We start from the raw sequence: 15,362 nt of genomic DNA on the forward strand, positions 1-15,362 counted from the left end.
ACACAATGCCCCGTTGGGGCCCCAGACCAATCTTTTTGCCTGTAGGTTAATACCCCATTGATATTACACGTAATTACTAAGTAAATAATACATAAATAGATTATTATTCCTCCATTAAACAGTTGCTTGGTTTTATTTTCTTTTATTTTAAATTATGTACATAAGGTTTATAATTACATTTCCATTACTTAAAACTTTGAAAGATATTATTCGACAATTTCATAAATAATTTTAAAAATCACGAAAATAAAATATAATTAATTTATCTTTCTCCGACGAATGAGAAAATTGATTTTATCTCTGTTTTATATTACAGACAAACCTCTAGTAGTGGGAACCTCTAAATGGCGGCCATTTTCAGGAACGTTTCTATTGAGATGAATAAAAAAAAATAACTCCAAAACAAAGGCCATCTCCGAAAATGGCCAACTTTTCCGTTCTCGTCAGTGGCCGTGTTCGGAGGTTTGATTGTATTTAAATTATCATATAATATTTAATACAGGAGACGATTATTTAAAATTTTGAAATATAAATGATCTGATTAGTACAGTACATCTGTATTTGTTGATTTCATATGTAAAATTTATTGAATAAGTACGCAAGAAATGGAAATTATGATCACAAACCAATAACTGTATTGCAAACATGTAATAGGTCTGTATGCTGAGGAAGTATCTTCATCTGAAAAAAGTTCACGGTATATAAACACAAATATTTTTGTTTATAATTAATTAAATTGTATACGATAATAGATAATACTAACAACATTCGGGTCCTGGGCATAATAATTTACAGGAACAAGGACGAGTAGATAAGTCCAAGACGTAACCTGTTGGACATTCCTTTCCGTCACAACAAGTATTCTTATATTCTGAAGGTTTTATATTTCCTGCAAAGTAATATCAATAAAATATACGCCAGAAGTTTATATAATTATTGATGTATATAACTAGTAATTTAAAATATGATTTTAAAAAATATATATTTAACATATTCGAGCCTCCGATAGATGCCACCAGTAAGCAACGTTGAACAAAATGAATACAAAATAACCTCCGGACAGCGGCCATTTTTTATGTTCCCATCAGTGGCTATTGTTTACAAGTTTAACTGTGTTTAATTTTATTACATTTATAATTTAACTATTGCATCATTATATATTTAATCAGATAGATAAACACTTACGGCATGTTTCGCACATACTCCTACAATAATCCTTCGCCACCACATTATCATCTATAGAACAATGAAATCGTTCCCAAAATCCAGGTTTCTTGCCACAAAGGGAATGGCTATCTTCACATTTTCCTAAATTATCAAATTATTAATTAAATTTATATTAGTTTGTATAATATAACGAATTAAACCATAGTGTTAACTCACGAGAACAATCTAAATAATCCCAACCGTCTAAACACGAACAGCTACAACTCGAAGAATTGAGCTTGGCACAGTTGTAGCACTTTAAACGACATTCTAATAATAAAAATGAATTAAAAATTTGTCATTAAAATGAAATTCTCAAAAGATTCTAAACATTTTATATTAATTGCAAGTGGATTTACCGCAAGTCCAATTCTTTTTTTTACATAAATCCTTGGGAACTAAATATGGTATTAATGCAAAACCATTCAGTGTGCATTGAATGTTAACGTAAGAATCTAATAAGGTAAAGTACATACCACACAAATCATTGAGGCAAAAACCTCCGAGTTCTTCTGCACAAAGAGAACAAGGTTTACCTACTAAATAGGGTCTCACGCCCGAAATATAACCTCTGAAACAAACAAAACAAAATTAATTCGTTTTAGAAAGCGGTTTGAATTTAGCGTTCGAACTCTGAAACGTTCGAAGTACGAGATTTTATATTTTGTTATACGTTTTAGGGCTTTTAAGGAAATAAATAATCTTTGTAGAAGAAACACCAATCTACACCAATGCTTGCCTTGTCAAGCATTGGTGTTCCTTCCTACAGAATTAATTCGCAATACAACGCGGTTCCAAAGTGCGATTATCCAAGTGAACAATCCTTTAAACCTTCTGTACAACCTATACAAAGATGGTAATATTCTGATTTATCTACGTCAGCGATTTTCAAACTATTAAGATCTAAGGACACTTTCAAAACACAAAAATATGTTTGTGGATCTATGTGTGTATATATAGTATAGATGTATATAATTTATATTCAATATGTGCATATATTTGTGTAACTCCTTCTGTAAAGAAAATTCAAAATTTTACATGTGAAACACTCAGCGCCACTCTTATTCTTACGTAGATATATAATAATCAGAGGCTGCCATAGAATTTGCGAGGTCCTAGGCGTCATATTTTCTCGCCTATATGTAGGGCTTTATTCAATTTGCTGTAAGTTACATAAAACGATTCATATGCGAATTTCTTGTAAACATTAATTAGTAGTGAAGTTGAACGACTCTGTAGGTATGTGACTTGTATACATACTTATCGTACGGAAAAGAATAAATATTCTATAAAAAAGCTCGTTGCAACCTGTCCGTATATTTTTAGGAAAATAAACGTATATTGGTTAGAGTACCTAGATATCAGAGTAGTGACACACGAGCCATCGCCGCCATGTTCTGTCGACTGTCATCACGTGGTCTATGGGTTTACATTAAGAAATGACGATTTTTTTTTACTTTAATAAAGCATTTCATTCGTAATAAAAATGCTTCATTAAAGTAATCCTAATTCAGTAAATGCTAATCCTCTACAGTTCAGTTTCATTGTAGAGGGCAAGAATACATATTGTATTTTCACTGATAAAAGTAACAGTTCAGTTTTCCTGTTACTTTCTAACATATTGTCACACTGTCACACCTCCATAAACGATGCTTACTAAGTGGAAACATGTATTATCTTTAAGGCAGAAATACCGGTAATTAAAAGTACTGTAAGTAAAACTAAACTAGTAAATACCGTACATGTAAGAATGTTTTTAAAATTTTCTGTTTAAACACTACTTTACTGTAAACGCAAATTCACACCCCTTTCTATCTTTACCCAGTTAAGAGAGTTTACTGTAATGATAGAGTTACGATCTACATATTTTCGACTTATTTTTTATAATTTGATTTAATTCACTCTATTTCCTTAATGTGTTTAATAATTAAAAAAACATTTGAAAAACTTACTGTGGATAGTAATGACAAGTAAACATATAAATATTTCTTCCACATTGAGAAAGACCACAACCTACTAAATGCGTGGAAGCCCACATCAACTGAAAAAAAATAAATAAATTATCTGTTTAAAAACACAAACTTATAATTAATTGTATTCACGTACGTAAATATGCATTAATTACCTGAATATAATGACCACATTCATTGATACTGCAATCTAAAGACCGAAAATCAAGAAAGCGCCTTTCGTCGTACCACAACCAAATTCCTCTACTTGTCAAATTGCTACTTCCTTTGTACAGACTCTGTCCCATTTCATGAGGGTAGATCGGATAATCGGGCAGACCATGTTCCATTATGCATAAATTTCCGTAAGCTTGAGCTACAGCAGCTAAGTCTTCATCCCATTGCTAAGAAATAAATTGGGGCGTTCAGGGAAAAAGTATACAAGTAGAAAATACTATAACTTGAATATTTTAGAAAAAAAATTTAACATTGGTCTTTTAAAAAGGTGTGTTTATGAATATGAATCGTATTTTGCATAGGCCTATTATTATTATTAATACATAATTTTTCAGAATATGAGATCTATGGATTCCTTAGGGATCTGATGATGGTTTTCAGAGCCTGTGAACTTGGACAAAAATAAATCACTCGGCCATCCGGATGCCGCAACTTGTAATCATTAAAGTAATAAATTTTTTATATTCACATTTATTTTATTACACGAAAAATTGCCCTTCTTGAGACTTGCACATTGATTTGATCCGCCTTTGATGTCATAGATAATGTTCTTATACGAGTTAATAAACATATTTCTCTTAGTAACGAAAAAGAATTGTATACTTTTGGAACCTAATGTCATGTTTTATATTAGTCGTTTGTTTCTTTCATTACGGATTCGCATAACACGACACTTTTTCGGAACGTAACTACCGTGTTATACGAGGAATCGGGTGTACTTCTGTTTACTCGATACAATATAAAAGTCAACATAGATTATTATTTAAAATTTTTCCAAAACATCTGCAAGATATTCTGCAAACATTTCACAAAGATAAATAACAATAGACTGTATACGTCAGTGTCCTTACTATAGGAAACCAGACAGATTAGTTACACTTACTGTATTAACTGAACGTAATCCTGTTTCAGTAACGCATATATTAATCTATAATAATTATAGATTAGGATATTGTTAATTATTAATGATCAAAAACTGTGTAATGATGCGACAAGTCATATTTTATCTGGAATAATTGATCGTGTTCGAGCGCATTCGTTTATTTTTTACGCCCCTCTAAGAATGAGGCCTGTTCTCTGTATAAGAACTTCTGGTCTGAACCGGAAATCACGTGACTAACAATTAAAATATGATAAAAACTTGCAGCCCGGCATTGTGACAATGTCACAAGAATTGGATTTTTATACGTAAGAACTGATATAAAGTATGAATTTTAGTACAGATAATAACATTTGATATCATTTAATGATTTCAAATGAATGTTTTTATAAAAGTTTTCCTTATTTAAAGAGGAGATAAACATAATTATCGCCACTAATTGTCGTATAAAAACGTTAGAAAGCGATATACGCTTAGAAAGTGAAATCCTAAAATCACCCGCTGTCATACACATTTGTTTTATAAATAAAACCGAAGTAATTTTTATTTATTATTAATGTTATTTCTTTAATATTTAAAAATTAAAAATTAATAATAACAGTATAAAAATTATTTCTATAAAATATTCTGTCGATATAGACATAATATAACTAATTTTATATTATTCCCACATAGTTTTAAGGCATTAAAATACAAAAAAAAATTCAGAAATAATAATTTTAAAAAAATGATAATTAAAAGCGATAGATTTAAATAAATCGTTTATTAATTTTTTTTAAAATTTAAACATTAAATTAAGAAAATGTGAAAAAAATACGGGGTTTTTTTAAAGGCTGAAACTGTTTTTTAGACTACTTTTGCATATCAGATATCAATTAGATAATGAATGATATCGCTTTCTAAGAAATATATGAGATATTAAATGAAATAAACTCTAAATTTCCAGAGTTTTATTTTTATTTTAGACTTCTAGCTACAATTAATCAATATATTTTTAAAAATTGCTGACTTAAGCATCCATTACACATACAGTACAGGAGACATTTTAATAGTCCATCTCTTTGAAAAAAAAGTAATAGTAATAATTGAGAAGGAGATAATAAACAAAAAATGTTAGTAAAAAATATAAAAAATATGACGTTTAATGAAAATAAAAAGATAAATTAATTTAGTTTAGTAATTGAAGGATGGAGTTCGTCGTATGTCTGCCTTCTAAAAACTTAGTTTTTGCAATTAAAAATTCTTTATTCTGCTCTTTTTAATTGGATTTTAAATAAAACTGAGAATAAAAAGATTGATTATGCATTAAAATCCGCTATTTTATCACATTAAATTAAGAAAACTACATTAACTTATTCCACATATTTTTGGTTGTGAATATTATATCACAAGCCAAATTTATTATATTCTGCAATTATAAAAAAAAATAAGTAATACTTTAAACTTTCAAATTATATAATTGCTTATAACCTTTTATAATTTGGTGCTAAGTATGTTTTTTTTTTTTTTTTTTTCGGTTAATAATCGTTTAAGTCCATTTATAAATTCAAATTCTAGAAAATTACTTGCAGATATATTCTAGATTTTGTATTCTAAGTGAAAATTATAGAATATGACTTGATAATACATATTATAAAATGCTAAAAACACTTTAAAGTATCATTTTTTTTTTTTTTTTACCTATGCTATGTCATATCATAGGCTAGATGCAAAAATTCACTTTTATTTTTATTAAATAAAAAGTTCAGCAGCGAGTTGCTTAACTTTCCCGGCAACATTGTGTGTAGCGTCATCTCTTATGATATTTAATTTATAAACATTTTTTATAACATTTTTCTTGTTTGATTTTTTTTTGTTTTTGCCTATCCGAATTTACCTGTTTTTTCCGAATTTGGAAGGGCAGTTGCATTCTTCGTCGCCTGTGATAATAGCTAAATATTACTTGCATCCTATGAGCAAAAAAGGGTAATTGCCCGAGCACCCGCCAACATGGAGCCCCAAACCAATCTTTTATAAGAAGATATTTCCTCAAAAAACTTCCTAAAGATGTCTGAACTCAACACTGTAGATGGGTCCTCTAATTCAAATTTTCCTGTGAAATTTTTTTCTCACCTAATACATAAAAATTTTTACTTAGATTTTCATAATTTTATATGATTTATGCTCATTTAGCTTTAATTTCTCTGAATAAAATAAATAAAAAAAAAAAAAAACTGTCGTATTAATGACTATTTATACATTCGCGGAACTCGTTCCACCTCAAAATTACACGAATCATTATATATACACACACACGTGTTCTAAGAATATAATTTTATGTTTTAGAGCCGGATTTACCTATAAACGACCGTTTAGGGCCCGAGGCTCGACAACCACGAGGCCTCTAGATCGTTCTACGAGTTTATAATTATTTGTTTCGTGAAAACTTAACAATTATTAGTAAATATAAATACGAATATTGTTTTCATAATTGATCAGTTCAATTATGTAACGTTAAAATATTAACACGAAAATTACGATGAAAATGCTTGACACTTACGTGTACTGCCGATGTATTTTATTTGGTAATAACATTCATAATTTTTATTCGAAACTAAAACACGCAATTAATAATATCGTGAAATATCTGATAGCTGCAGAAGTTAAGGAATTTGGTCTACAATTATGCAATGATATTTCTTATCGTTTATGCATACAGCAAGATGCAGATTTGTGCTTATAAAAAGTAGAATTTTATAATTATAAATAAGATTTTAATTACATATAAAATCGCCATTTCTAAGGAAGATGAGATATTAATAGTAGTCGCATTAATATAAAAATTAATAGTTTTATATTATTTTATTGATTATCGTGTAAATAATTAACGAAACTGGAAAAAGCAACCACAATAATATTAATTAAACTGAAATAAATACAGTAAACCTGTCAGAAACGGAACCCGAATAAAGCGGAAACCTGCTAAAACGGGGAATATTCTTCGAAACGAAGCGATTTTCTATGTTAAAGAAAACCTGCTCAAAACAGAAACCTACCGTACGATTCCGGTTTACACAGGTTTCTCTGTATAACGGAAGATTATGCTGAATATAGCAAAATAAATCAACCGTTTTCTAATAAAATTATTTAATTTATCGCTTTAGATTATTCTAAACTACACACACACACACACTATATATATATAAAACATATAAATAAATGCAGATTCTCACCATCATTCTCATATTTGCAGCCGGCGGAGTTGCATTACGTCGATAGCCATTATGAAACCTCACAATATCATCTTTGTCTTCCTTTGTTAGAGGTACACTTTTACCTTTTGTTAAAGGCATGGCTTCTATTTTAGGATTTACTTGTTCTTGTCCCGAATAATCATCGTAAATTTTAAAAATTTGAATATTTAGCGAGAAAACTGGGACAACAAGAAATGCCCACTCAATGCTCGTCAAGAGTGTCATATGATCTGTAATGACTTAGAACCGTAGTGTGATGTCTTTCCTTAACTGTGTTCACTCCTTTCGGATATCCTGTTTTAGTGGAGAAGGAAGTAAAGTCGATTATAGTAAATTTTATATTTATTCACTTAAAATTTATTTAAAATTATCAAAATTTAAAATGCAAACTAATTTATTACGTTGTAATTTTATTTATAAAAATGAATACAGCGAAGTTGTTTTAGTATATAAAATTTAAATTCCCATCTTTATTTAGCAATTTTAATTGTAATTAAATGGTACATTTAATCGATTGGTGAATTTAATTATAATTAATTAATCGGAAAATTCGCTTTCGTAACGAATGCGATTGTTTCTTAATTTCAAATTATCGTCCGAATAACCTTCCAATTGTTGCTCGACATTTTCAATTTGTTTATTTATCTGATTTAATTTTTTAGTCAGAGCATCCCGATGGGTGAGGAAGCGAGTTTTATCCAGTTTGTTTCGAAACAATTGTTCCAATTGCTGATTAATGTCGTTGATCCTACGTTCTTCATTATAAAATTTACTTTGCAAATCGGAAATACTTTCCTTTAACTCGTTGATGGTTTTCTTAAATACGAATGCCTTCAATCTACTTTCGACCTCTTTCTTATTTTTATCCCATCCTTCTTTAACGGTCTTCAAATCGTTTTCGTATTTACTTAACGCTTCGTTCATCTCGTCCATTTTCTTTTTTAAATTTTGTTGGATCTGAGGCCTGTTTTGTCGGGATTTATTTATGAAAGAATTCATTTTTTCTTTAGTAATTTCTATTTCTTTCTGCAAATTTCTTTCGCTGGCTTGAAATTCGATGAATACAGTTTCGATATTCGCGATTCTTTTATCCAGAGCACTGTTCAAATTCTCCAAATTTCGTTTTAATTCCTCCAAGTCGTGTTCGCAATTACAGCACGAGTGACACCCATTCGGTTTCTCCCTCTCTACCTGATCTAATTTGAATTTTTCCGCTTGATTATTCCGAATATTCGAATTTAACACGTCACTCATATCCGAAAATTGCTTAATTCTTCCTGTTTTATCAGAAATTGTATGGATGCTGATCTCCTTCTTACTCGCCATTTCGTAATTGTTGAAGATGTTAATTTTATTTTCACATTTTCCCAAATTTTTACATCCGTATTCTTTATTATCTATCGGGGGTAGCTTCTCTGATTCATCTTGAACATTGTTATTCGGAAAAGGTGTTTTATATGCTAATTTATTTTCGTATAAATTGCAAATTTTCGGCAGCTTAACGTAATTTTTGCTACGTTTTGCTTTAGGATTATCTTCGATTTCATCTCCAGTAGTTTCTCCGCTGATAGAAACCGGCATAATTTTAGAATATTCAATATTTAAGTCTTCTGAATAGTCCCTTTCATTGCTGGATTTATTCGTAGTATTTAAATTTATGTTTTTGACTATAATATGAGGATAATCTTTCGAATGTTCTTCAGCAGTTTTGAGCATGGCCGATTCCGAACACTGCAGTATTTGTTCATTGGAAAATTCATCTGCCGATTTCTCTCCAATTATGTTTTCTGATGATTTTTCATCCAGTTTATCATTTCCATAATTTCCAAGATATTGCACCTCGACTTTAAGATCGTTTTCCTGATGCACGGTGTACATATTTCCATCTTTCATATCAACAACAGAGTCTAAATTCGATTCTTTTTGAATTTCTACGATAGAAGAGTCGATGCCATCTTGAATTTCCAAAATATTTTCAACAGACATACCCTTGTTTTCATTTATATATGAATCCAAACTATTGGCTTCCATCGATTGTTGTCTTCCATCGATCCATTCCTCCGTTGTGTTTTCACCCAGATCAATTCTAACAGTTGAACTCCGTAATCCAATTTTACCCAAAATATCGCGTAGAATTATTTGAAGGATTTTAAAATTGATTTTTTCGTCAGGCGAGAATGCAAAATCCAAGAGTTGTTGGTGAGTGTATTCCTTAATCATCGTCAAGACTTGGGTTTCTTTGTTGTTTCACCAATACTCAAGAAGTTACTCAATAATCAAATACATTGTTAAATGAATATTTTGTTATTGGCAGACATGTAATTGTATAATTTCAAATATATAACTTCTCAAACGTTAATTATTTTATGTAATATATACGAAATAATTATAAAACCATAATTTCATAATATTATTTCTGTGATTATAAATGGATTTAAAAACAGAAAAGCATGTAACAATATTATTATAACAAATTTAGGTTAATGTTACCTATGGCTCCAAAATGGCGGCTCGTCTCTGATTCCAGAAAACAGAAGAAAGGAAACAGTGGGGACGCACGTTCTAACCTAACCTATTCTAATAATTTTGTTGGTAATAATTATGGTAGTTTATTAGAATAGATTAGGTTAGGTTAGAACGTGCGTCCCCACTGTTTCCTTTCTTCTGTTTTCTGGAATCAGAGACGAGCCGCCATTTTGGAACCATAAGTAACATCAACCCAAATTTATTTATTTATCAGATAAACATTAATAACAGGTATAAACGTATAAAATTATCTGATAAATAAATAAATTTGTTATACTGGACACATTAAATGAATTTTCTTGACAATATTGATAATGAACATATTAACAGAAACTGTATTTCTATATTTTCTGTCGATGCTACTGTAAAATAGAAAAATATTTTATTATTAAATTGTTAATAGAATATTTGAGAAAAAAAAAATATATGTAGTAATCAGTAACGTAACTAGAGAGGAGCCAAGGAGACGAGGCCCTAATCTTCGTAAATAAGCGGCCGGATGGCCGAGCGGTCAAAGTGGCAGCCTACCGCTCTGGGGGGACCCGGGATCGAATCCAAACGGGTCGAAAAATCCCCAGGAATTTTTCGGGGGGTGGTTCGTTCGGATATGTCGGGCCCCGTCCCTCACCACCCGGTCGCCCCATTGTGGGCCTGGCCGAACCCATAATGGAGCTACTAAAAGAGGCCCTCTTAGTGCCCACAGGGCGGAAAGAGTTTTTAAAAAATCTTCGTAAATAAATAAATGAAAAAATCAAATAGGTACAGGAAAAATAGATTTGAATGTACAGAATGTATATACAACTCGAGTAAGGAAGGACAGACAACAGCCGGGCGCCAGTGGAAATTTATAGGTCTGCAATTTGAAAGTCGTAGTCCAATATCTGAGAGTTTATTCTTCATCCACAGCAATACAGGGGTAATTTCGCACTTTCTAATTCGGATTTCCCCCTAATATCGTTTTCTAATTACGTTACTGGTAGTAATACTATAGATTTAAAATAAATAATTAATACATATATATTTAATACGTACAGTTTGCTATCTCGTAGCTATGGATAGTTTTATTTGTTTTATCAATTTCGAGAAGAGGAAAATTCGATGAATCAGTTATATTTAAGTTTGTTGACATAAATTCTGAATTTTCTGACTGATAAAAATTTGTTACCGAATTACTTTCGTAATTTTTTCTCTGTATCATTTGATGAAAAGTTGAAGATAACCATGAATTATTGGTTCCCGTTGCATTTAAATTTCTTTGGAAATTTGTAAAATTGATTAAATTTGTTTGGTTTTCTAGTCCATTGGAAATCTTCTAACCAATTTTCTTCTAAAATATTTCAGTCGTTTTTCGTATGCTTTAAGCAATTTGGCCCGGGACATAAAACTTCGCACTGGCAATCAATTGCACATTTGTAAAAGTAACCAGGATGAAAGAGCTTACCGTTGAAACAAATTTTAGAATCATTACAGTATCAGTACAGTATTTTCGATGCCTCCTATTTCAATAAACAAATTAAAAATTTTTTAAAATAAAATTGCAAAATTTGAAAATATGTATTAAAATAATTATAATGTAAATATTAGCCGAAAAAACCGCAAACCTGCACAAATATTTTAAGGATTCATCTAAACAATTTTTAGTCTTACAATCGACTTGTAAATCTTCACAAAGAGCTGCCATTTAAAAGAAAATTGAACAAATTTAATTATAAAGAAGTTTCTAAATTAGTTTTTAGTTAAATTCAATCTACTTACTCGAACAATCAAGAGAATCCCAGCCATTAAAACAGTCACATTTGCATGTAAATTCATTCAATACACCACAGCTGTGGCATTTCAAACTACATTCTGTAAATAGATGATATGACAAAATATATTTGAACATTTCAAGTACAAACGAATGAATCCAACTTACTGCATGGGATATTTTATCTTTTGCGAGAAGATTCATTTATAAAATTAATATATATGTAAGTGTGGCACGTAAATATTGAAAAATAAAACATTTAATTCTTTGTATAAACTACTTACTACAAAGATTAGCGATACAGAGGACATTGCTTCTGTTATAAAGATTACAGAGACTACAGCCTCTTCCGATGAGATAAGGTGGACTTACATTAGTTCTCCTGAAGAAAATGAAAAAAGTTATTAAATTTTTTCTAATATAAAACAAATGAATATATAAAATTAACTTATTTTGATTGATAATGACAAATAAATAAAGAGTCGTTATTCCAACAATGAAATTTATACCATAACCAATTTTATTAGTTTTTGACATAATCATCTGGGGTACCAATAGGTTCATAAAATGAAAGAACAATTGTAATATGTTAAAATGCAATATGTTAAAATCAGTTTTTGTTAGGTGTTTTTAAATAATATATCTATAAAGTTCCTCCGTGTAGCGTATAGCGTACAGCAAAATGGCATCAATTTAATCTTATACCACGATATCCAAGCTTTGCGTAGCGTGGATATGACGCCATTTTGCCGCACGCTATACGCTACATTCAAGAACTTAAATCCAGTTTCATCCACTGGTATTGAAAAATGTGAATGTATAAATCCATGTATAACTGAGCATCTTTAATCTGGCATCGTTAGGACATGAGATATTCCGAATTTTTAACGGATCATAGGTATTGTGCGATAACTTTTTTATTTGTTAAGTTATCCAATTATTACACGTGAATATGAGATAGTACTAAATACTGCCTTAAAAATTTACAAACAAAAATTTAACATAAGCATGAAAAACTCTGTATTTGAAATGAATATGGAACTTAGCAAATTTATCGTCTTGAATGAAAAATTTATTTCAGAAAATTTTAAAAGTCATAAGTATATATAAAGTTTTTAGATTTATCAAAATTGCAGTATTACGAATTACGGGTGTTCCCGGATTACAGATTTTCAGAGTATTGGTGTTTTACTACATACTGTATTTATTCAGTCAGATGAAGAAAAAAGTATGATGTAAGCTTCTCCAATATGTTATCTTATCTTGCAACGAGCAATTATTTAATTTTGTGATATCGTCACAATGCCGGGCTGCAATTTTTAATTCATTTAATTTAAAATATATTCTCTCCGTCTCAAGTTAGCAGTGGCTTGCACCTGTACATCATACTTTTTCTTTAACAATACAGTCATACCGGTCATTTATCTAACACCTTTCATAGTTAATCGGGGCTTCCTGCCTGCCTCCAAGGTTTCCATATCTGATCTCGTTTTTTATCTATCCAACTCCGTTCTTGAGATAAAGGAAAGACAGATAGTCGGACGGACGGACAGCTGACAGTACAAATTTATAGACCTACGATTTTTTTAAATTGCAGTCCAATAAACGACATAATTTCATGAATATTTACACTTCAAGCTGTAAATTATAACATTAAATAACAACTTTTTAAACGAAAGATATTGTGACATACAGTATTTATTATTTAAAAATATATAAGCAGGGCCGTTCCTAGAGTATCTGCCGCCCGGGTGCGAGAATAATTTTGCCGCCTCTTCCCCCAAAGTTGTTAAAAATTTACAAATAAAAAAGATAAAGTAAATTTAAGTTAAAAAAATTGTACAAATATACACAGTTTATTTAATAGAATATAATGTTACAACTTATTTGTAATGTAATAAAGAAATAAATACATAATTCATACATACAGGCAAGGATGCTAACATATCTACTATTTCTACTAATAAGTTATACAGTAAAGTTTGCTTTTCTAGCCTTTTTTAATGTAAATGTCTTAACAATGTTAGACACATCTATATTTTCTGACAGCTCTTTTTCAATACTAATAATGGATAAGTCTGAAAGCCTTTCTTGCCCCATTGTGGATCGTAGATAATTTTTTATTATTTTAAGTTTGGAAAAGCTTCTTTCCCCACTAGCTACTGTGACAGGTAATGTTAAGAAAATTCGTATAGAAATTACTAAATTTGGAAATAGATAGATGAGGTTATTTGTGAATAGGTAGTTAATAACATTCAATGCGTTCATTTCAGAGGTAATATAGGGTGCAACATTGTCAATTTCATCATATAAATCTTGAGCTAAATTATCTTTTTGATTTTTACATGGATCACATAAACTATTCTCTAGAGCTTTACATTTTGCAAATCTAATTGATTTATCCATTTGAAGGAAATTATATAGGTTGTTAAGAAAATTAAACAATGTATCATGCTGCTTTATTTGCTCGAACCTTTCTTCCAATTTTGATAATGCGGTGTCCAATATTACAAAGTAAAAATTAATTTTGAATTGGTCAGCCGGGTCTTTAGGTGCCTCGTCTTCACACGCGTAATCAAATAATCGCTTTTCTGTTCGGGGTCTCACAATATTAATCGGAGGAAACGAAGGGTCACAGTCGATATCATCGGCAATTTTTTTGGCCTCTTCTGAAATATCATTAAAACCTGCATTTGATCTAATATTAGATAAATAAGTTTTCGTCTGCTCCAAGATTAAAACGATATTAGGTAGTGTAGAATCTGACTCCTGCATCACTTTACTTGCAATATTAATTTTTGTTAACACAATATTCCATGTAATAATAGAACAAATAAATTTAGACGACTTGATTTTTAAGATTAATGAATTTGCCATATTTCTGGTTTCAGGGTCTCTGCTATTATCAGAATAAAGTGCAAATAAAGCGTCATATATTTTTGCCAAATTGTATCTAAGAACTTTCAAAGCATCTATTCTACTTTCCCATCTAGTACTAGAAAAAGGTTTTAATGATAAAGTTGGGATTTCATCTTTTAAAACTTGCCAACGTTTAGTCGATGCAGAAAAGAAAACGTAAAGTTCCTGCACAATAGCAAAGAAATTTGTAATTTCTAAAGACGCTTTTGCAGCGTCATTAACAACTAAATTTAAGCTATGGGCCGCACAAGGCACGTAAAAAGCTCTAGGGTTTAATTCAAGAATTTTTTTTTGTAAACCATTATTGCGACCCTTCATATTCGCACCATTATCGTAACCCTCCCCCCTTAAATCTCCTAAACAAATGTTGTGAATCTCCAAAAAATCCAATAAAACATTGGTTAAGCCTTGTCCTGTCGAATCTGATATTGAAATGAATCCCAAAAAATGCTCCCTAATTTCTATTTGCTTTGATTTATTATTTAATAAAACAAACCTTACTACAACAGTAAGTTGGTCTTTGTGACTTACATCAGGAGTCGAATCTAAAATAATAGAAAAATATTTACTAGCTTTTAACATAGATATAATTTCATGTCTTATTTTCTCTCCCAGAAGGGAAATTAGTTCGTTTTGAATATGAACACCTAAATAATGAGGCATAT

The 15,362-nt window shown here is 30.3% G+C and overlaps 2 protein-coding genes across 2 annotated transcripts; both read right to left on the reverse strand.

Annotated features, from left to right (window-relative positions):
• Positions 1–100: 100 nt before the first annotated feature.
• On the reverse strand, positions 101–7,814 carry LOC136982889 (cysteine-rich venom protein latisemin-like). Its single transcript, XM_067279446.1, has 9 exons — positions 7,485–7,814; positions 3,332–3,559; positions 3,159–3,247; positions 1,683–1,777; positions 1,566–1,604; positions 1,384–1,476; positions 1,186–1,308; positions 764–889; positions 101–681 (listed from the first exon to the last, which is right to left on the reverse strand). The coding sequence occupies exons 1-9, from the start codon at positions 7,728–7,730 to the stop codon at positions 584–586; spliced, it is 1,137 nt and encodes a 378-aa protein (XP_067135547.1). The 5' UTR covers positions 7,731–7,814; the 3' UTR covers positions 101–583.
• Positions 7,815–7,948: 134 nt separating this feature from the next.
• On the reverse strand, positions 7,949–9,795 carry LOC136982887 (putative leucine-rich repeat-containing protein DDB_G0290503). Its single transcript, XM_067279442.1, has one exon. The coding sequence runs from the start codon at positions 9,723–9,725 to the stop codon at positions 8,043–8,045; it is 1,683 nt and encodes a 560-aa protein (XP_067135543.1). The 5' UTR covers positions 9,726–9,795; the 3' UTR covers positions 7,949–8,042.
• Positions 9,796–15,362: the final 5,567 nt, after the last annotated feature.

This window comes from Centruroides vittatus, unplaced genomic scaffold (genome assembly GCF_030686945.1).
Source record: "Centruroides vittatus isolate TY-2023 unplaced genomic scaffold, ASM3068694v2 contig_874, whole genome shotgun sequence".
Classification (NCBI taxonomy): Eukaryota; Metazoa; Arthropoda; class Arachnida; order Scorpiones; family Buthidae; genus Centruroides; species Centruroides vittatus.

Excerpts from the sequence above, each read along its gene's own strand:
- LOC136982889 (XM_067279446.1), bottom strand. The coding sequence starts at position 7,730 with ATGACACTCTTGACGAGCATTGAGTGGGCATTTCTTGTTGTCCCAGTT. Across the intron at positions 1,605-1,682 it reads TTGCCTCAATGATTTGTGTG|TTCCCAAGGATTTATGTAAA; the intron begins GTATGTACTTTA and ends TACCATATTTAG. Across the intron at positions 1,309-1,383 it reads GGATTATTTAGATTGTTCTC|GAAAATGTGAAGATAGCCAT; the intron begins GTGAGTTAACAC and ends TTGATAATTTAG.
- LOC136982887 (XM_067279442.1), bottom strand. The coding sequence starts at position 9,725 with ATGATTAAGGAATACACTCACCAACAACTCTTGGATTTTGCATTCTCG.